The sequence below is a fragment of the Melospiza melodia genome, chromosome 2 (assembly GCF_035770615.1).
Source record: "Melospiza melodia melodia isolate bMelMel2 chromosome 2, bMelMel2.pri, whole genome shotgun sequence".
NCBI classification, from domain to species: Eukaryota; Metazoa; Chordata; class Aves; order Passeriformes; family Passerellidae; genus Melospiza; species Melospiza melodia.
This window is the reverse complement of record NC_086195.1, coordinates 142,646,976-142,668,546: the sequence shown is the minus strand read 5'-3', so window position 1 is coordinate 142,668,546 and position 21,571 is coordinate 142,646,976. Positions and strand designations below refer to the sequence as shown.

Genomic DNA, 21,571 nt, shown 5'->3' with positions numbered 1-21,571 from the left:
AGCTGTGTTGACTTCTCTGTTTTCAGCATAGTCATCCATCACTTTTCCCATGCACTTTCAATGATCATTTAAAACAAATGGAAGTGCAGGCTCCAAGCATGACTTGCACAAATGAGATTCAGCTGGAGCTGGCAGTGTTTATAAAAATGACCCCAAATTGAGGACTTGGTGGCTTCCAGTTAATAATTTGCTTTATGCCTTGAAATTAATAAGATGTGTGTGGCAAAGGGTTCTTTCCCCTGGTGGCTCTGTCTGAATTGAAAAATAAGTTGACACAGTAGCTGAAAGTCTTCAATTGGCTCAGGAATGTTATCCCAGCACTGCTGTGTCCTGTAGAAATGAAAGGGTACCATTTGCATCAGCACATATTTCTGTAGCCTCTGGAACAAGCAGAACCAATATTATCACTGTAAGAAATCAATTTACGTCCATGGTATTGTTTCCAACTTTCTGGAATGATTTAGAAGCACCCAAGGGATTCCTTTTTTTAAAGTGGAAAGTTTGCCCCTCAACGAAAAAATAGCATTAAGATAAAGTAATTCTGAAGTCACCAGAGATTTCCATGTTCTTCTATAAATCTCTTTTATTATTTCAGTGCTACCAATTCTTTTAAGATCCTGTAAAACTCCCTTAAAACTGCAGAGGGGACTTGTGCGAGTGAAAGAGCTATTGTTTCGCTTCCGCTCCTTGTCGGCTGCCGGCCGCAAATATCCCGTAATCCCAGTGTGGATGGCATTATCTCCAGCCTCAGATGGGCACAGGGCTTTCCTTGCCAGGCAGCTCATGAGGGTGCCTGGCCTCCCCATGGCATTCCCACAGAGGGGGTGGCTGGAGGGATCGCGCTCAGCACACGATCCCAGCGTTCCAGAAGGTGCTCGCTGTGGCTTCCACAGCAGCTGATCCTGATCCCACACTGCTCTCCATCTGTCTCTGTGTTGGTGTGCACATCAAACCTGGGGGAGAGGAGTTCCAGGCTGTGGTGTAGTTCTGCATCCACACAGGTTATGTACATCATTGCTTGTGGTCTCTTGTTCCGTGATTTTCTTAAGTGCTCATCTCTCACCTTCCCAGCTGGTACCTGAGAAGTGCCTTACAGAATTTTAGGTGTTCACAGTCCATGGAATGAATATGTGCTAACTCCATTTGGGAGTTCTTGGATTCCAGCTGACTGTGAGCTAATGTTTGCAGGGAAGTGAAAAGAGGATTTGCGCTAGAAATGCAGCTTTTGATGTTAATTTTGGTAAAACCACCAGCAAGGGAGGTTTGTTTGCTTTAACAGTGAATGCTCTTTGCACCAGTAGCTGTGGTGTGTGTCTGTCATGGAATCATGGAATGGTTTGGGTTGAAAGGGACATTAAAAACAATCTATTCCCACCCCCTGCCATGGCAGGGACAACTTTCACTGTCCCAGGGTGCTCCAAGCCCTGTCCAACCTGGCCTGGGACGCTCCAGGGATCCAGGGGCAGCCACAGCTGCACTGGGCACCCTGTGCCAGGGCCTGCCCACCCTCACAGGGAACAATTCCTTCCAAATATTTCATCTATCCCTGCCCTCTGCCCCCCAGTTCTTACATTTCCAATTATATCTTTATTTTTTCATAGACAAAATGTGGATTTTCAGTTTCAAATCCAGCACTCGCCCCCTGAAAAATCACGTTGCTCATCACGCAGACTTTCCACACGACCTTGAGGCACAGGAGTGGGGCTGAGTCACGGCTGTTTCTGTCGTGAAAATGAGAAAGTGTGGTGGTCACATTGGCCTGGTGGCAGTCAGTTTGTCCCACCTCGTGTTTCAGTCACAGATTAATCCCTTCATGAAGCATTTGACCCAAAGAAGTCCATTTATTTCAGCAATCCAGGTGTTTATTCCTCCATGGCCGGGCAGAGCAGCATGGCAAAGTCTAATAGAGAACTCAGGGCAACTTAATTTATTTCACCATGAAAGATGGTCATTGTTTTGAGATAATTATTTCTTGATAATATGATTGGCTTTTCAGTGAGGTTTCCTTTGGTGTTTTCACAGAAATAACTTAAGAAAAGGGTTGATTGTAAAAGTGCAGTGTGATTTTTACAGATGCTTATGGAAGAAAGGCATTCCCTTGTCCTGTCCGTCCGTCGTTGTCCCCAGTTCCTCTCCAGCTCTCCTGGAGCCCCTTTAGGCCCTGCAAGGGCTCTGAGCAGGGCAGAGAAGAGAATGGTCAGGGATGAAATGAGGGATTTAAGCTGAATGTAAAACAAGGAAAATTACTGGAAAGCTAAAAAAAAAAAATAAAATTCAAAACCCCTGCTAGAAAGAGGGCACCAGGAAAGCAGTGTAAGGATTAGGATTGGGAAGGAGTTACTTGAAAGGAATCTGGGAGAAATCTGGTTGAGGAAGGCAGCAGAAAACCTAAAAAACCTAAGACACTTTTTTTTTTTTTTTTTTTTTTCATTCATTTAAAGATTTTATGCAGAAATTGTCTGGGATTTGAATGGGGCTGTGAGACATTTTGGTCAGCTGTCATAAACCCTCTCAGTGTGAGCAGGAAATGAAGCTGCCATCTTGTTTCAAAGCCATGCTGCAGCACAATGAGAGCAGCTCCCAAAATACAAAATACCTCCTTGTGCCAGAGAGCAGCCTTGGAGCTCAGGAAGCACCTGGGCTGCTCTGTTTGGGAGGCAGGTGGGGCATGCAGCGTTCCTGCCCTAGGATTCGTGCAGAAAAACCTCCCAGACAAACGCTTCTCAGGGCTTTGTTTGCTTGAGGCCTTTGTTTTTAGCAGCTCCGCTGGGAGAATTGAAGGAGCAGGGAAAAGTTGCTTTTTTCCTCAGTGTTTTGGGGTTTTTTCTGCTGTTACTCGTAGCCACCCAGTGTGTCAGCGAGTTACCTGGAATGGACGTGATTCCATTGAAACCAGGGGGAAAACTCGTGGTTTATTCTTAAAATTGCATGTGTGTGCACAGGTTTTGTCTTCTTAAATAGATATTAAACTGATAATTGTCCTGTTAATTGAGATGTTTAACTGTAAAAGTTACTGAAAATGTGGAGATCTCAGAGCCCTTCCATTGCCTGAAGGGGCTCCAGGAGAGCTGAGAGGGACTTGGGGACAGGGGCTGAGGGACAGGACACAGGGAATGGCTCCCACTGCCAGAGGGCAGGGATGGGTGGGAGATTGGGAATGGGATGAGAGGAGTTTAAGGTCCCTTCCCACCAGCCCATCCTGTGATTCTGTGACTCATCTTCTGTCCTCAGTGGCAGGACAAAACATTTCTGAGTGACTTCGCTAATGAAAGCAGCAGAAGGATTATAACAAGGAGATGAGGCCCAAAATAGCACAAGGCCAATAAGTGTGAGATGGAAAATGTCACGCTGAATTTGAAGTTTAATTAAATCCCTGAAAACGTTATGGGGGAAATGGGAAAATGGTTTCTAATCTACAGCTGTCTTGCCAAGAGGGAGGCAAACCTGGGCAGCTGACAAATTTAGAGGTTTATTCTTTCAGCTTTCAAAGCTCTGCTCTGTTTGGAGACCATGTAGGTGTTTTGGGGTGGCTGGAGGTGAGGAGCTGCTCATTCCCTGTGTGGACAAGGGCTGATTGAACTCTGGTTTTTGCACAGTCTTTAGAAAACCTTCTTGCCTTGGAATCCCTTCCTGCAGCTGAAAATTCCTATTTAGTTTTTACAAATTGCTAAGGAGATAATGGATTGCAAAGCTGGCCCAGAAGCTCAGTCATGCAAAGAGCAGGAGGAGGAGTGGGAATGCTCCAGTGTGGTTTGTCCCCCTACCTGCAACTTCGATCCCCAAAAGGAGAATTCCCATCTGTTCAAGTTGTCATCTCTGCTTGAAAAGCTTTGCAGCCAGGCTAGACCCCCTTGGTGTGGAGGGAAGCAAATATTCCCTGCCAGTGGCTTCCTTAAATCCCTCATTCCTGATGGCTGACTCGTGGGATGGTGTCATCCAGCTGAAGGAGGATATTATTTTATAATGTTTTACAAATTATCAAAGCCCTAAGGTAATTGCTTGTAGGCTTGGAATGCTAATTAAAGGAATTAATCTCTCTCTGGTATTCCCAGTGTTGCTCATGGATAATGGGAAGAACATTTTCCATGCACTTTCCTTGTGATACCAGCATTGTCCAGGGCATCCAGCAGCACCTTCCAGCTTCCATGAGGACCTGCTTAAAAATCCTCATGGAATTTTTAAAACTTTGGGAAAGTTTCAGTGCTTGGGTTCAAGGCTTTTAATCTCACATAAAATTCATGGGGAGCTGAAAGTTATTCAAAATGAAAATGAAAAAAAAATTGTGAGGAAGAATCATGACAATATTCTGGGATTTGGATGCCTGAATTTTCTTGGGGATAATCTTCTTTTGACTGGAGTGTTAAACCAGGTACATGGAGATGTTAAAAATCAGGTTTCTAGTTAAAGCTCACGAGTATTAGAAATCAAAATTTTAAACAGCTCCTATTAATAAAATTGTACAGTGTTTACTATACTAGATCTGTATATATTGAATATAATAATTTAACAGATGAGAATTCAATTTACTAAGAGGTAATTTTCAAAACCACAGAATTCCAAGAAAAAAGTGCATAAAAAGAAGATGGCAAATCTAAGAAATACCTTTTTTCCTACATAAAATGTTCACAGATGTTTGTGGCTCTGTGTGTACACAAATAATTCAACATTTTTTGATAGCTGATTCACTTCTGTCAGGCTTTGCTGTTCTCACTGGGCAGTTGGATTCAGTCTCAGTTCCTTCAGCTGGATTATTTTAGTGTATTTTTATGGTATTCATATCTGACTTCAGGTCCAGATGCCTGGATTGTATCTGAGGATTCCCACTGAGCACAGACCCTTCTCTCTGCCTGGGCCTGGGAGCCCCATTTCTAATTTAAAAGGGGATATGGGAGCATTCAGTGAATTAACTTTGCTGAAAGGCTCAATTTATTTAATAGCACAGACGGAGCACTGAAAACAGCCTTGTATCAAAGAAATGCCAGCCCTGCCACATCTTGGGATGTCTCTTCCTGTGGGATTTCAGTCTCCTGCTCTGCTCTGCCCACACAGAGTCAGGAGGGCCTCTGAGCTGTGGCACTGTGAAATTAAGGAGTTTTTAAAAAGGTTGGAGTATTAATCCCACAGGGATGAAATAAGTTTGAAAAGGAGCTTAACATTAATGCAGTTATGTTCCACAAATACTGTCGGGAGACCAAAGTATATTTAGGTATTCCCAATCAGGCCACACTTCAGGAGTGATTTAATTAAAAGATTTAACAGAACTAGATCCCATTTTTCTTCTTTTTTTTTTGATTGGTTTTTGTTACCCATCACTGTCCTGTCAAACAGTAGAAGATGAGAAAATCCTCTCAGCTTTTGGAGCAAATGGCACAGCTGGTGATTCCATCAATCCTTGTTCAGGAATACTGCTTGGAATGGGAATTCTGTGCCAGGCTTTGGGATGGGGGTGGGGGGAATCTGTTTGTGAGAGGGAAAAACCTTCCACAATATTTTTAATTATGGACTTGAGGCTCAAATTATCTTTGTCCTCACCCACTGGTGCTTACAAGGAGTGCAGGCATAAATGGTTAGTGTGATTCCCCTGGAGATAATTGAGAATGGACTCCTAGAAGTAATAAGGCATAATTGGCACCCCGAATTCCCGAGTGGGCTTTGGGAGCCCAGGATGAACCTTCCTGCTGCACTGCAGCTGCCATACCTTGGGCATTACCCCCACCACGTTTTCCCTTTGCTGTGGGACATAAATGCTGTCGTTGTTCTGTGATTCCATAATTGCTGCAGATAATCACAGTGCTGTGACTCTGGTCCATTTTCCCCATAAGAGCACATTTGTGCAGATTGCAGAAATTCCTAGAAATAGTTTTGTTTGGTTTGGTCCTTGCATTTTAGTGTGACTGGCAGAGTGATGCTTTTGTGGGGTGCCTGTTCAGGAATGGGGGGTTCCCTGTGTGAGATGCACTCTGCCCTTTTCATATTGCTGAATTGTCTCATTTATTAGCATAAAATTTAATTGAATTTGTAATTTGAGTTGGAAAATGCCTGAATATTCTGAATATCCCGACAAGATATTGGGTGAGAGAGAGCAGTGTTACATTTGCAGGACCACATCAAGCTGCAGGTTGAATCTCTTTGGCATGATAAGAACATGAAAGGCTTGGGAATATATTAAATTATTGGAATTTTTAATACTGGGATATTTCCATCCCTGAACCTATTCTGTGAGTGGCTTTTGAATGGCCTGTTCACTGAATGCAGGTGACTTGAAACCCACATAGAGAAAAAGCAGATGGAAGTGATAAATCCAAGGAGCAGTTGGGAACAACAGCCTGTGCTGGGGCAGAAAAGGTTTTGTTGAAGAGATTTATCTGAAGAAATAAATGAAAATGGTAATACAGAGATGGAATCAGCTGAATTAAAACTCAAACCCAGCAAAATAGATGGTTAAAAAACCTGTAAGAGTGCAAAAGAGTAAACACTAGCTCCTGAGGAATGTTTATGCTCAATATCTGATTATTTTATATTTTTATACTCCTTTTTAATACGTTTTATCTTTCAGGGGAGTATTTTTAAGAAAGTGCTTGTTTCTTCATTTTTTAGGAACATATTAAGAAAATATCTTAAAAATATTTGAAGGAAAATGTTTATTAAGAAACATTGAGATTTGTTGTGAAATGCATTTTCATGTGCACGTCTGTGTCAGTTTAAGGTTTCTCTCTCTTGTGTTGTTGTAATATAGAAAAGATTTGGACTTTGTGTCTGAGTCAGGGATGGTTCATCTGTAGCATGAGAGTTCCTATGGAGACCTCCTGGTAAATCTGGAATTCTGTGAGGAGGAATTCCCAGGGCTGGTTTTCTGTGTGAGATTTGGTTTTGCAGGAGGTAAAAATAATCAGCTCTGGCTTATTCCCAAAAAAGCCAAGTGCATTTCTTTAACTTACCTTCCAAATCATGTTGAAATATCAAAATATTTGTTGAGCTGAGCAGCAAAATGATTTATTTTGGGGTAAGAAGAGCTAAAACTTCCAGACAGAGCACACACCCCTCCCCTCTGCCGTTCCTCAGACATTTTGTGATGGTGACGATGGTCTTGTGGTCAGCAGAGGAATCCTTGAAGAGCAGAAATGGTGTCAAAGTGCTGAAGGATTGAAATGCACATTTTTCCACATGAGGGAAGCCAATTATCACTGGCATGAGCAGTGTAGAGCACTCTGTACTCTCCAGATGCAAAGATTTCATCGTGGTGACAGCTCTGCCACAAAGTTGTCTTGCAAATGTTGGATTTGAGCCAGAACTTTTTTTTTTCCCCTCCAAGAATGAGGAAGTACAAAAGCAAAGATGCAGTTTATTAAAAATTCATCCTGTCAAAAGTGGAATTCCCCTGGGATTTATTTCAGAGCTGTGCAAGAAAAAGCAAACTAGATCCAACAAGTCTTGGGAGATACTTTTGGGGAATGTATTTCTAGATATTCCTAGAGTCTGTTTTTATCTTCCAGGGTTTTTTAAGCAAGCCTTACATGGTAGAATTTGAAGATCTGCTTTTCCATGCTTATGGCAGTCTCACATCAGGGTGTTCTCACTGATTTCAGTGGAGTTCTCCTTTAACCCTGCAGTGTTAATTTAGTGCTGCTTTCACCAGGTAACTCTCAGTGCTGTCAGCCTTGTGGCAATTAAAGGAATTATAAAGGACATTTCCTTCCATGTCTGTGTTCACCTACCAGACCCTCATCCAGAAATTATTGATAATAACAAGATTTGCCTCCACCATCTCAATGGCACTGCCATGAGATGGTGGAGGCAAATCTTGTTGTTATCAATAATTTTGCTTATTCTTGTTCTAAAGGGACGTTTTTTTCCAGCACTGGGGGAGGGTGACAGGCATCTGTTGGTGGCTGTTCCATATTTCTGTGTGCTCAGAGGAGGCTGCAGCTCCCCAACAACAAAGGTTTTGTCAGTAAAAACAATGACCCTGGCGAGATTGTAAGGGAACAAAATGATGTGCAGAACAATCATCAAGTGACTAATGAGAGCAAACAAAGAACTTGCAAACAAGCCCCAAACTCCTGACAGCAGAAAACACAAAGCTCTGGGGTAAGGGAAAGTGCAGAGAGTGTTCATGGGCACCCAGCTGAAAGGAACTTGGGGCTCTTGTGGTCTTCCAGCGTCCTTTGTTCCCCTGTCTGCCTGGTGAGAGCTCCTGCAGGGTGTGGGAGAAGAGGGAGCTCCGAGCCTCATCAAACCTTGTCGAGTTAAAGAGGTTTCTATTCCTATTGTCATATTCTCCTCCTGCCTCTTGGTCTGCTGGTTTTATTCCCAGGTTGTCATGTGTCTCTGCTCTTCAGCTGGAATATCTTGTGCTCCCTTGTTGGGAGGTGGTTGGAGCAGATGCACTCCAGGATAGCAGGATGTGGATTTGGGGAAAGCAGAAAGAAACAGGAGAAATTCATTACCCTGACAGCAACAGGACAGTGACACAGTTATAGAAATCCCTTAAAACCGCTTTCTGTGGAAGTTCAACAAGGAGCAGAGGCCAGAGAGGGTTTTTTTGTGGAGACTCTTAAATTCTTCTTCACTCAGACCTGCTGGCATCCTCTGGGCCTGCTGTAACAGCTCCATGTCTTTCCTGTGCTGAAGGCTCTGGATTTGGATGCAGTGCTCCAGGCACTGGATTTCAGATATTCCCAGGCAGAACTAGGTAGTGATACTTCAAGAGTGAGCTGCATCTGGTCCTCACTAAGGCAGACTTGTCAGTACAGCCTTTGGATGTGTAAGATTATCCTGAGATACAGATAATTTTACAGCTTTAAATTATCCCTGCGTTGCTTTGGATGCAATTTCTGTTAACCTGAAGTCCTGATTTTACAGAGCTAAAATTTAGGTGCTCTCCCTGCAGGCTGAGGAAGTCCAGCACTCACTTCTTGACCCAGGGAGGAGAGTTGGGGTTTGCCCTCAGCTTTTCCTGGGAGCTTTCTCTACTTGCACAGCTCAGCAGAAAAGCAGGATTTTCCCCCAGGAGGGAGCCTGCAGAGGGCAGGCTGGGCAGCAGCTTCCTGCCACTTGGAAATCAGGCTGCAGCCCTGCAGTCCCTGATGGGCACTGACAGGGTGCTCTTGTTCCTGCAGGGTCTCTGGGAATGCTGGAGCCTGATGCCAGCAGCTCCAGTTGCTCCAGGGACCCTGCTGGGGCTTTGTTGGGAATTCAGACATAAATGCTGTGTTCTGTTGACAAACACAGCCCTGATTTGCTTCTGCGTTGTGGGAGATCTTGATGGAGTGGAAGGCATTTCAGCAGAGACAAATGCTGCAGGGATGGAAGAGTTAAAAAGGAAAAATAAGCAGCTTTTCTTGTGTATTAGGAGAAATTGATGCCAGGAATCAGCATTTTTAAAGGAAAATGATTGTGGAATGGAGCTGTTACCCAGAAAGGATGGGCTCTGCTGACCTTCCTTCCTCCTTCTCCTGCCGTCCTTGGGAAGTGCTGTTCCATTTCACGGCTCTGAATTGTGCTGAGTGTGGCAAATCCAGCTGAAACGGGCTCTTGACTTTGTTCTGAGTTTCAGATGAGTTTTTAAATGCTTTATCCTTCACTGTCAGATAAAAGGAGATTTGTTGCTCTCTTTGGGCTGAAATACAGAGACTTCTCACCGTAGAAAAGATTGAAGTTGAAGCCTTAATTCTAACTTAATTCTTAATTCTGAGAATACCTGTTGACCAGTTATTATTGTCTCTACCCCAACCTTTCCTTTTAATATTCATTCTATCTTTTCTGACACATAAAAATGAAAACCCTCAGTGGAGTGTCATTTACCACAATCATTCAGCTGAAAATTCCCAGTCTGTGCCATCCATGAGATTGCTCTGTTTATTTAGTGGATTGGAGGCAGGAGTTTCAAGCACAAGCACTCAAAAAGCTTCACTCAGCATGTTTGTTCTGCAATTCAGATTGTTGGGCTTTTAATTTTAAGTAAGGAAAAGTTTTGAGTAATATTACAGAAAATAAAGGGTGAGAACTCAAGTCCCTGCTGTTAATGGATTCCAAGTGGTTTTCAAAGCAAAGCAGATCAGGGATAGATAAAACAGGGGGTTAAATGCAAATGAGAGCAGGGTGGTAAAAGAATTTAATTTTAGTTTTTAATATAAATATATTCACATACAAAATTAATATAAATATAAAATAGAGAGTGGAATCTATGATACAGATCTCCCTTTGGACTTGGGAGCTGAACAGGAAAACAACTCACATTACCAGGATGCAATCCCATTGACTGCGCAGAGAAGTTACCACTCCACAGACACAATGATTTTTGTTCAGCTCATTTCTTCCCCTTATCTTTCAGTTTTCAGGCTGCAGCCCAGACAGGGGAGGGTCAGCTCTAATTTTGTGCTGTTCCCTCCACCCATGTGAGGAAATTCCTTGCCTTCCACATCAGTTCTATCGTTTCCGGTGGCAGCTCGGGGAGCCTTTGCCAAGGATTTCAGTGGCAAAAACCACCCCCAAAGACTGCTGGGTGGCAGCAGCTCAGGGAAGAATGGGTGTTTTGAAATGAAAAATTAATCTCACAGAGCCACAGGATGGTTTGAGTTGCGAGGAACCTTAGAGATAATCCCATTCCACCCCTAGTTCGAGGATGTTGGTTCTTGTCACCAGCGTGGGGTGAGGGAGTTTAAAATGCATAAAAAACATAAATGTGTGTTTGCAAATATCCAAATTGTTTCTAGCAGTGGTGATTCAGATGAGACTGGTGTGAATTAGTCAGTGAAACCCACATGGCTTTACAAGTGTGCCTGTAATTGAGGGTTTTAGCCTAGCACTGGTTTTGGTGCCTGGTGGTTAAATGAGAGGTTTAGTTTGAACCCCTGAATTTAAAGTGTAGAATTTAAAGTGTAAAATTATTACCCACAGCTTCAGCACAGATTTTAGGAGTTTCTGTGCAAGACAAACAGGAACAGAATACCAGGAGTATTTCAGAAATAAATGGGACAACAGGGAAAACTCGCCTTGGTGGCTTCACACAACTCTGCTCTGAGTTGTGTTGGGCAGAGTTTCCATTTTTAATTTCTGTTTGCTTTTTATATAAAAAATACAGAGTAGTTCAGCTTGTTCTCTGTCTTCTCCAAGATACCGAAATGGTAATTTTTTAGTAGAGTGTGGCTGAGACCTGTAAATGTTTTAGTGAAGAGACCAAAATCAGTCACAGAAATGAAGATGAAAATTCTACACAGGGTCTGTTCTGCATTGTATGTTATTTTAAATGAGTAACAACCTCCCAAAGGCAACCAAATGTCCTAATAATAGCTAAAATACTTTTATTTACATATTTGCTTTTGAGGGAATTTTCATAGAATGTAGAATAATTAAAGCTAAATTCCCAAAATGTTTGGTATCATCTCTTGAAACAAAAAAACTCTCCTGAAAATGATCTGAACTGGGACTGAAGTTTTGTTTCAGGGAAAAACTCTCAAAGTTGTACATAAATCTTCGATGTTGAAATCAGCAAAATGTTCTTGTCCCATTCCCCCTGTATATAATTTTATTGGTTTGAGTTAATATATAGGATCTCTTCTAAAAATAGGCTTTAATTTAGTTGTGTGTCCATTGTGTTTATTAACAGCTTCAACTCTTCTCAGCCCTAATTCCAGCTTTTATCTTCTCAAGCTTGGACACAGGGGAAGTAGTTTTGTACCTTTAGTATGGCAATTCTGCTGTAAAGAAATGATTTCTGAAAAAACAGTGACTTTTTTCTATCCTTGGAAATTGTAATTTTGTGCTACTTAACTTCGTATTATCTTGGGTTTGATGCCAGATTTGTTTTTTAAAAAAAACAACCTTGATTTCCTTTTGAAGTTGACAAAAAGACAGGTTTTTCAGTGGGATTGTAATACAGTAAGTGATTTAGTGCTCTCTGGAGAGTCAGAAAGAGAACAAAAGCCATTGTAGAGGAATAATGGGTGTTGGGTTTTTTGATTTTCTTTTTTTTCCCCAGTTTCCCCTCCAAGTTGTGTGATGAGAAATTTTGAAAAGACTTTTCCTTTCAAACCCTGTGATGTTCAGTGGTTTGGGTCAGAGTGTTTGTGAGTGAGTGAGATTCAGCTGATAAAACCCCACGTGAATGTTAATTTATATCCTACAGTTCAGCAAGTCAAGTCTTTTGTTTTAATATGAACACGTGCAGCTCGATGTAATAATTACCATTTTACAGAAAGGATAAATCCATTATTGCTGCAAGTCTGGAACCAGCCAGCTCTCTGATGCTGTGGCTGATGGAATGCCACCTTTTCTGTGCTTTTTAGCCTGTGTTGAGGCTGCTTTCTCAGCACTGTCTGTGTGATATTGCAGTGGCTTTCAGAACTTCAGTTCTGGCAGCTCTCATCGGTATTTAAGAACTTCATCATGTTGAAACTGCTTTTAATTAATGAAAGGAGCCAGCCTGTAATGCAGTTCTCACATGCTGACATACCCATGTGCTCCCTGATGTTTTGCCACACTTTGCTCTGATGTCCTTTCTTAAATATCTTTATTTTTTATATCCCACTGTGGGGGTTTCTGCCATCTCAGCAGAGCTGTGGTCATTGCAGGAGGAGGGGGGAGATAATGAAGTTGATATTACTGATATTACTGACATTTCTCCCCTTTTTGTTTTTGGGGTTTTTTTTACTATTCCTTGAAGTGCAGGCTGCAGCTGGACATGAATTAATGCCCGGTGCAGTGTGGATGATAATTGGAGGGAATGAGCACGTGTGGGGCTGGGCTGTGTGAGCTGATCGTGGGGGCACTATTCACGGTCAGTGACGAGCAATGGGCCCTTGGCATCCTGCCTTTCAGCTGACCTATTTTAGCCATCTATCTTGGAGAGGGATCAATCACAGCACACAAGTACCAGCTCCTCTCCACTGGCTCTGCAGAGCACCCAGAGTGTGGAAAGCCAGGGCAGAGCTCAGCATTTCAGGCTGAAATGTGATGGCACGAGCCCTTGGTGCGGGGGCTGACGTAAAAAACAACATTTGGGTTCGATATGGAGCTGTGAAATTCTCCTTTATGGCACCGTGGGATGAAAAGAGTCACAGCTGCTTTGCAAACGGAGCACTTGGAATTGCTTTGCCAAATTGAAATGGTTTCTTTACATTTGTTAGCAGAGTTGCGCTGCAGCCCTGGTGTTTGAGCTGAAAAGCTTTAGGAGCAGACAGAAGGTGACAGTTCTCTGTTTTGGGGGAGTTTCAGGCTCCCCGTGGTCCCCCAGGGAGAGCACAGGCAGTCTGGGCAATTTTGCCATCATTTGTGTTCTCTGTGAGCCCAGGGCTGAGCTGCTGCTGGGGCTGGATGTGGAATGAGTGCCCCTGGAGTGGGGTGGTGACTCTGGCACTCGTGTGTCCCTGCAGGGCTGAAAGCACAGGGAATGTTCAAATCCTGTGAATCCACAGCAGCACAGGCAAGAACTGAACCCGTGTCTGTGTGTGGCTGCCTGCTTTCTGTGCATTTGCTGCTGGCAATTTCCTGATGCTTTCCTCAGTTGGCTCTAAGCTGGTATTACATAACTCTTGAAATAAGAATTTTTTAAAATTGTACATAACAGTGATTGGTGGAGCTGACACCACTGGCAGGAGGCTGGAGCAGTTATCCTGTGGCTCTTTCCCAGCCATTCTGGGAATTCCTACCTGGGGCAGGAGCTGCCCTGGCTTCTGACCCCTCAATCCAAGCCTGAATGAACCCCTGAGTGACCCAGCTACATTGTGGGGGCTTGGGAGGAATTCCCAGTTTGCCACTGGTTTGCCATAGTGGCTTCCTGATGGCCACAGAACTGCTAGGTTTGAGGCAGGTTGAATGGGTAAGGCCGGAGGAAACAATCTGCTAAAAATTCCTTTACACTTGGAAGGAGCATGGTGAAGTGTGTAGTGTGGGTTTGGGATATCAGAGTTTGGATGTGAGAATTCCAGTCCCACAATTTGATTGTCCCCTCAAAGCATCCCTCGCTGAAGGTGGCTGTGGGAAAGCTTTGCAGAAGAATGATCTCTTCTGCTCTTCCTAACTTCTGAGGAATTCCATAAAACCTTGCAATGGTTTGGGTTGGAAGGGACCTAAAACTCATCCAGTTCACCCCTGTAATGGGCAGGAACACCTTCCTCTACCCCAGGCTGCTCCAAGCCTTGTCCAACACTCCCAGGATTTGTGTCTGATTTTTTGTGTCTCTTCACCTCACCTTAAACATCGGTTTGATTTTTCAGGGCCAGAAACTATTCCTGGAGTCTTGCACAATTTCACTCTTCCCCCCCCAAATTTTCAAAATTATTTAAATAATCAAATACAATTTTCTAGAGAAGCGCATTCTTGAGTGTGTTGGAATGGAATGGAGCTTCCATGAATACACTGATGGAATGCCACCGTTTAAATGGATATCTGTGAAATATGACCTATTTAAAAATCTGTATAATGAACATTTAAATACATCCTGAGTTAACTATTTAAATGACTTTGTCAGTCACTTGCAAAGTCATATTTAACATTTAACCTGCCCTGTGTCATGTTTTACATGATGTGATTTTACAGCTCTGCTCACAACAGAGCTTTGGGATTTGAACTTCGCTGTCACTGCTAAATTTGGGATAAATTTGTGTTCCTTATTTTGTATCTCTGTGCCCAGAACAGCTGGGGATGTGTCCCATCCAGATGTTGAGGAACTCTCTGGCTGGCAGCAGCCGTGGCCTGGCAGTTCTGGGTGTTTTCCTTGCCCTCAGTGACATCTCCCTGAGCATTTTCCCTGCTCCAGGGCTGCTCTGCCCCTGGGAACAGCTGGATGGAGATGCTGGGATGTTGTTGCAGCGCTTTGTGCTGCCATCTAATGGAGCCCAGCGCTGTCACTCCTGCCTGGAGTGAGGGATTTTCTAGGTGCCTTCCCACCCAAACCGTTCTGGGGCTGTGATTGTCTCAAAATGCAGTTTAAGTTCCTTTGCACTCGAGCAGTCTTACTCAAGACTTGTACTTCTTGCATTTCTCTTTCTGTCCACTCCTCACAGGTGTAAATCTGCTTTAAAAAAATGGTGTGAGCATCTTGCAAGTCCCAGGGTGATAAATTGTATACAGGGTTATTTCCTGCTTTTCCTGATTTTTTTTTATTTTATTTCTTTCCCTCGTGCAGGCTCTTGATGGAAATATATATGATCACCTTAAGGATTATTTAATGGCATTCAGCAGGACTGAACTAGAGACATGCCAAGCTGTACAAAACACATTCCAGTTTCTACTGGAGACTTCCAGCAGGGTAAGTTTGAACTGCTGAATGATGCTTTGTAACTGAATCCTTGCAGCATGGACAAATCCCCTGAGATTTGTTTCCAAAATCATGACAGAACCGAAAGGTTGTTATTTTTGGTTACTCCTGAGTGGTGTTGAGTTCAAAGGCACCAGACAGTTTTCTTGGGAGGAATTTTTCCTCCAGCACCCAGACTGCCTTTCCCTGAGTGTATTTGCATCCAGAGATGCTCTGCTCTCCTCACCCTGCACGTTTGGGAGGGGAAATTGCAGCTGAGGGTTCTGCAGGGTGTAATGTGGAGCAAAGCCCCAGGAAACTGCTTGGATCATTCCTTAATAATTGTCTGTCAGCTCAGAATCCAAGCTATTAGGCTGTTTTCTCCCTGGAATTAAGAGTGGCAAACACAGCAAACAAATTAGAGCCCTGTTGTAGACGTGGTTTGTTTGCTTTGTCGAGCTGCCAGACTGAGAGAGGCATGATCGCTTCCAGGGTGATTTTGATACTTAAATAATTCATCTGCTGGGCTAAAAGAAGGGAAAAAAATTGCCATTGAGCTCAGAAAAAGCTGCTCATAATATTCCTTTTTATGTTTCCCTTACCCACCCACCCAGAAACAGAGCTCATTCACACAGAGATGTGGAGCAAAAGCTTATTTAACACATTCCTTATTTACCTCCAAGCAAGTGATCTCACACCTTCAGAGATCTAAAGGGAGGGCATGAAAAATGGGCTTCACCCTCAGCTTTGAATTTACTTGGCAGCAACTGTAAAAATAATCAGAACACCATTTTCTCTTCAGTTGTAGAAGGACTTTCAATAATTTACCTTGGGGTGTATTATTCAGGTCTGCTTCAAATACCTTCCCCAGAAATGCTGGCTTGTAACCTCTCAGCTAAACAGGCTTCTGTATAATGTTTGCATAATTAATTTTTCACTGTTGTATCAGATGCTTTGTGTTCAGAATGCTCTGGGAGCTGCCTGGTTGGGACTTTGATCCATTTCTAAGCTGCCATATCCAAACATTTCCTTGGAGCAGGAATCCTTTCCTCAGAGATTTGTGTGTGCTGAGGTTGGGGTGCTTCAGAGAGCTTTGGGTCTGGCTGATTTTGCACAAGCACCGAGTCAGGCCGTGTGTGTGTGAGCTGTGTTTCTGTTTCATTCCATGGGCACAAGGCCTGGAGAAGGGACACGAGTGTAAATGCAGCTGGCAGGTCTCAACAGGGCTGTTACAGCTGGTTTCTGCAACTCCGTTTGCTTCTCTCCTTGTGCTTCAGGAATGTGGAGAAGAAAAATTTCTGTTGCTTTGCTACTGAAAATATGTGCTTTTCTTTTAATATATTGACTGGTGGATTTTTCCACAGGCTTTGCTTATCCTTTCTTTCCATAACAGGTTGCACTAATCAGCCCCCAAAAAAAAGAACCCAGAAAAAACCATTTTCTCTCCACCAAAACCCATCCATGTCTTTCGAAAGCAGCTTGAGTTGTTAAACATGTAATAAATTTGTTAGCAATTTAGAATAAACCTGTCATCAAAGCAGAGGTTTTAAATATTTATTGGGGGTTTTGAATGCTTCACCTGTTCTTTGTTAGTTTGCAGCACAAGTTTGGCAGGCTCTGCATAGAAGAGACACTTCAGGTCATTGGGAGGAATATTTCTGCTCTTCCATCTGAACTCCATTTCTGTTGGCAGGATGGAAATAAATTATATTTGCTTTAGGAGCACAAGTGCCAGGGATGGCTCCTTGGATCAGATGTCCCTGATGCCCATGAGAGGGGCTGGAATAAGATGATTTTCTAGGTCCCTTCCCACCCAAACCAGTCTGGGGCTGTGATTATATCAAAATGCAGTTTAAGTTCCTTTTCACTTGAGCAGTCTTACTCAAGAATTGTACTTCTTGCCCCTCACTTTTGGAAAAAAAAATCTGATTTTCCTTGGAATATTTTCTGAAATTCGATGTGCTGTTTTGAGTAACATTTCTGTGAGGTTTCTGGTAAGAGGGCAAATAATTTCCTTTATGCCCATCTCTAACTGTGCCTTGTTTCTGCATATGGGGCATATTTAATGTTTAATTTCAAGTCTGTCAATTGACATTGACTTCAGAAAGAAACCATGTAAAAACATTGATTTAATTACTGAATAACAGGAAATCTATTTGGAAAAGTGGCAGCTTAACCCCAAGGACACAGTGTTGCTTTGGAGTCTTTTTATTCTCTTTTTTATCAATTGTCCAATATTTTGTGCAAATGCAGGATTTCATGTGCTGGGCTTGCACATCCTCCCAAACCTCCTGTTCTGATAAAGTTGTTTTCATTTTTAACCATTTATTGTTGTTTTGAGGGGAAATCTCCTAGGAGTGCTGTTGGAAAAATGAGTTTTCTGCTTTGAACTGATTTGCTTGAGAGGCAGATTTCTGTGGGGAAAGCACATAAAAATACCTGTGGAGGTTTCCACATCCTCAGTAACTTCATTTTGGGGGGGGTTCCTAATTGAGGTTAAAATAGCTCCACATATTTGGCATGGCCCAGGGTTGTGTGCCATGGTCAGTGTTCACATGGAGCTAAAGGCCAGTTCAATGGAATAGCTGCTTAAATTAAATAATTCTGATGCCAGAGCAGTGCTGAGCATCCTCTGAAGCTGCAGATGTTTCCTTCTTTAGTATTTTCGGAATTTCTATTTCTGGGAATTGGTGATGCAAATCCCTGTTTTCTCCCCATTTGAGAGTGTTTATGTTCAACTGCTCAAATTGGAGCAGTAATTATGTACTTTTCTGGTTTAGATGAGAGTGTTATTGGCCCTGGAGGACTATTTACTTTCTTTAACTGGAGATTAATTTTTTACAGTTCAGTATTTCAGCAACACAAGCATCAACATTTTGTTGCATTAGAGAACAAGTTTTATTTCCCATTGTCCATGCAGCACAGAGTTCTTGGTCATGCACAACGCTGCTATTTCTGGATAAATACCATCTTTATTATCTCCTTTGTACATGTAAACCCCCAGTTTGGTAATAAATTGATATAATTTTGATGCATTTTCATCAATTGAGGCAGTGAATGCTCTGTAAGAGTTCTTCAGCCAGTGATCCTATTTTTTCATCTTGCAATCACGGGGTATTTCTTTGTAAATCTGTGTAAATTGTGACATAAGAGGTTTGTTTAGGGATCTGTGTCATGCTGCCTGAAACGTATCATTAAACAAATTTGGGAGCTGAAGGAGTTTTGCTTCAGCAAAATGCAAGCTTGGAGAGTTTTCTCTGAAAGCAATTTATTAAAGAGAGATGAAGTTTGTGACTGATTTTGGATGCATTATTCCAAATAAGTCTTTTCAGTTCCCACAATTAATAATTTCTGCCAAATTAAGACTTTTCATCTCAAGAAACAGCAGTGCACAGGAAATTACCCATAAGACGGGGGGAAAATATTTATGGCAGTGACAGCCTATTCAGTAGTTGGTGTTTTTCCTCTGTTTTGTAGGTAAATGGCAGGGATATTTTAGGTCCTTGTCACCCCCTGTGTGTCCTGCCAGTGCCTGTGAACAACTCAGGTCCTCAGTTCCCTGCTGGTGCACCCAAGCTTCTGCTGCAGGTTTAATCTGAGTTGGAAACTGTGCTGGTTTTGCTCCCCAGCTGTTTTTCAGTTGGCCAAACAAGGAGTTTAAATAAATAAAGCTTTTCTTTCCTCAGGTGGTGCGGGATTACAACCTCCAGCTGTTCCTGCAGGAGAACTCCGTGTTCCACAAACCTCAGCCCTTCCAGTTCCAGCCCAGCGACAGTGACACTGTAAGAGCCCTGTGAACCCCTGCACTTACTTGCTCCCGCTCTATTTTAAAGCAGATTGTTCTAAATGGGGAAGAGAATCACTGGTATCCCAGTCTGGTTTAACCTCGTGCTGGTATTTTTGGGAAAGAAAGGGAGTGTGGCCTGGTTGCAGGAGGTGGGAGATGGTAAAAAAAGCATCAAATAGGCTCTACATCATCCACAAAAGAGCAGAATCTTTTTTTGGCTTCCAGATTGTGACTAACAGTCCTCTGTTTCGCTGCTTTCAACCTAATTCCTACTAAATTTTCTTGCCTTTTTATCCTGCTGGTGAGGTTCTCATAATATTCACTAATACTGGGTTACAACTGTGCCAAAGAAAGTGTCCCTGCACGCCTAAATTGCTTGAGAAATACTTACTGATACATATAGAGAGTGTTACTAAAAATAATACTGTTAAAACACTGCATTCCAAAATAATATGCAAGAATCTTATCTTGGTTTCTGTGTTGCTTCCAAAGCAATCATTATTGACATTAAAAGTGGGTGAATCAGAGTGTGTAAGTGCATTTCCAAACAGCACCTTGATTAAAGTGGATTCTTGATGTCCCATTGACATTACTGATGGTATTTTAAGAAACAGCTGTTTAAAATAAGTTTGGATCTTTAAAGCTTATAAACTTTTTCTGGCTTGAATTCTTTATTGAACTGACTTGGGCAGTCCTGATCTGTGTTCAAGTGATTCAGATCAAGACCTGCAGAAGGGTGACTTTCCCAGTCACCCTGACATCTCTGACTGGCTCTCCTTTGTATTTCCCTTATAACAAACTCTGATTTTGGTTTTTATTCCAGAAAGAGCCATTTATTCCCATAAATAAATGTTCGGACAATGCTCTTGGGTGGGATTGTTGGGGTGTCTGTGCAGGACTGGATGAAGCTGATGGGTCCCTTCCAACTCAGGATATTCTGTGATAAATTTTAGGTTGTTCTTGGTAACAGTGAGCAGAATCTTTCTGAGTCTTTGCTGTGCCTCTCTAACCTTTGCTGCTGTGTTCTCATCCCTGTGCACTCCCTGCATCCAGAGTTTTAATGCAGTTCAGCTGGTGGAGATTGAGCCCTCACCTATCAGTGCTATGAGAATGACCATAGCAGAGGTACCTGGGGTGTTTCTGGTCAGCCCTGTGTTATCCCTGTGCATGTGGGATGCTGGATTTACACTCTGGGCAGGTGGCAACAGAATGCACTATCTCTATCTATATAAAACAGAAAAGGTAGGAAAAAAAAGCTTTTTTCACAATGAGACTTCAAGGAGGAAAAATCAATTTAAGGGTGTTATTAGTGGGGGGCAGCTTCACACTTGTCCTTTTGTAATTGATATTCTAATCAATTTGGGGGTTTGTAATTGATACTCTAATCTGCTGGGGCATGAATTAAAATTTCACAGCTCAAGACAGTGCTGTGTGAAATTGTTTGCTGCTCCTGTGTGAGAGGGAGAGGTGTGAGAGCTGCAGGCTCTGCTGAAATGCAGCCCCATTGCTGGTTCATTTGGCTTTTTCCAGAGGGCCATTCCATGGCCAGGAGGGCTGGAAGTGTCTCCCATGAAAGTGCCCAGTGTGAGGAATGCCAGGATTCTGTGCCATGGCACTTGTGTGGGCTCACAGGGTCCGCGTGTGCTCCCGGTGCCGCCTCGCTCCAGGAGTTTCTGGGAGGCAATGAATGAATGGGTCCTTCGTGTCTCAGTTCCTCCTCCTTGGCTTGGTTAACCCTCTGGGGCTGCAGAATTCCTGCATTTCCTCAGTGCTCTGCAGCTTTTTAATCTGCAGCTGCTTGGGCTGTAACCAGTTTTCCCCAAAATAATTCAATTATGCTTCTTTGGGATCCGTGTAGTTCTGCTCAGCTGACAGGATCCTACCTGGGCAATCCCATTTTTAATCAATAAGTACAAGAGAATGAAAGCTCTTGCTCAGGCTTTTGAATTGGTCAGAAATTGGGGGTTTTCTAATTGATGGTGAACAATCACCAAGCATTCTTTTGCCACATGTTCTGTTTCTAAATGTTTTGCAGAGGTTTCTCAGTTGGCTTAATTTCTGTGGGTGGTGCATGATAATTTTCACACCAAAGACTGAAAGAAAAAAGTGGAATCATAAATATATCTCATCAAAAGTTTAATGTGAACCTTCCCAAGAACAAGTTGTGGGCTCTGTTTGGTCTGGTGCACTGGGACTGGGCTCAAAATTCAGAGTATTTATTACTGGAATGGAGTTGTGAGGGCTGTAGGCAGGAGAAATGTTATAAACAATATGGATGTGGAGCTCTGAATGGAGAGATCTGAATTCTGGTGGAAATTCCACTTTTCCATGGTCCATCCCAAACTTCTGTTTTATTACCATGATTTCTGTGCAATCCTTGAGTCAGGGACAGCCCAGTTTGCTTCCAAAGTGATCCCAACATTCACATTCAGAGCCTGCAAAAGGGTCTGTTCCTAAGAAAGGAAGGCATTAAACAATTTTCCATCAAGTTCCAGAATTTTTGATCCCAAAAATCCCACTTGCTCTAGGCAAAATGTACACTTGAG

The 21,571-nt window shown here is 42.8% G+C and overlaps 1 protein-coding gene across 2 annotated transcripts in view; it reads left to right on the top strand.

Annotated features, from left to right (window-relative positions):
• Positions 1-21,571, top strand: part of FCHSD2 (FCH and double SH3 domains 2) — a 120,194-nt gene that overhangs the window by 71,796 nt on the left and 26,827 nt on the right. Inside the window, exons 9-11 of one of the 2 annotated variants that reach the window (XM_063150228.1) lie at positions 15,128-15,250; positions 18,925-19,020; positions 20,079-20,150. In XM_063150228.1, the coding sequence (XP_063006298.1) occupies positions 15,128-15,250; positions 18,925-19,020; positions 20,079-20,150 (291 nt within the window). The remainder of the gene's footprint in view (positions 1-15,127; positions 15,251-18,924; positions 19,021-20,078; positions 20,151-21,571) is intronic. The other variant, XM_063150229.1, reaches the window with a different exon arrangement.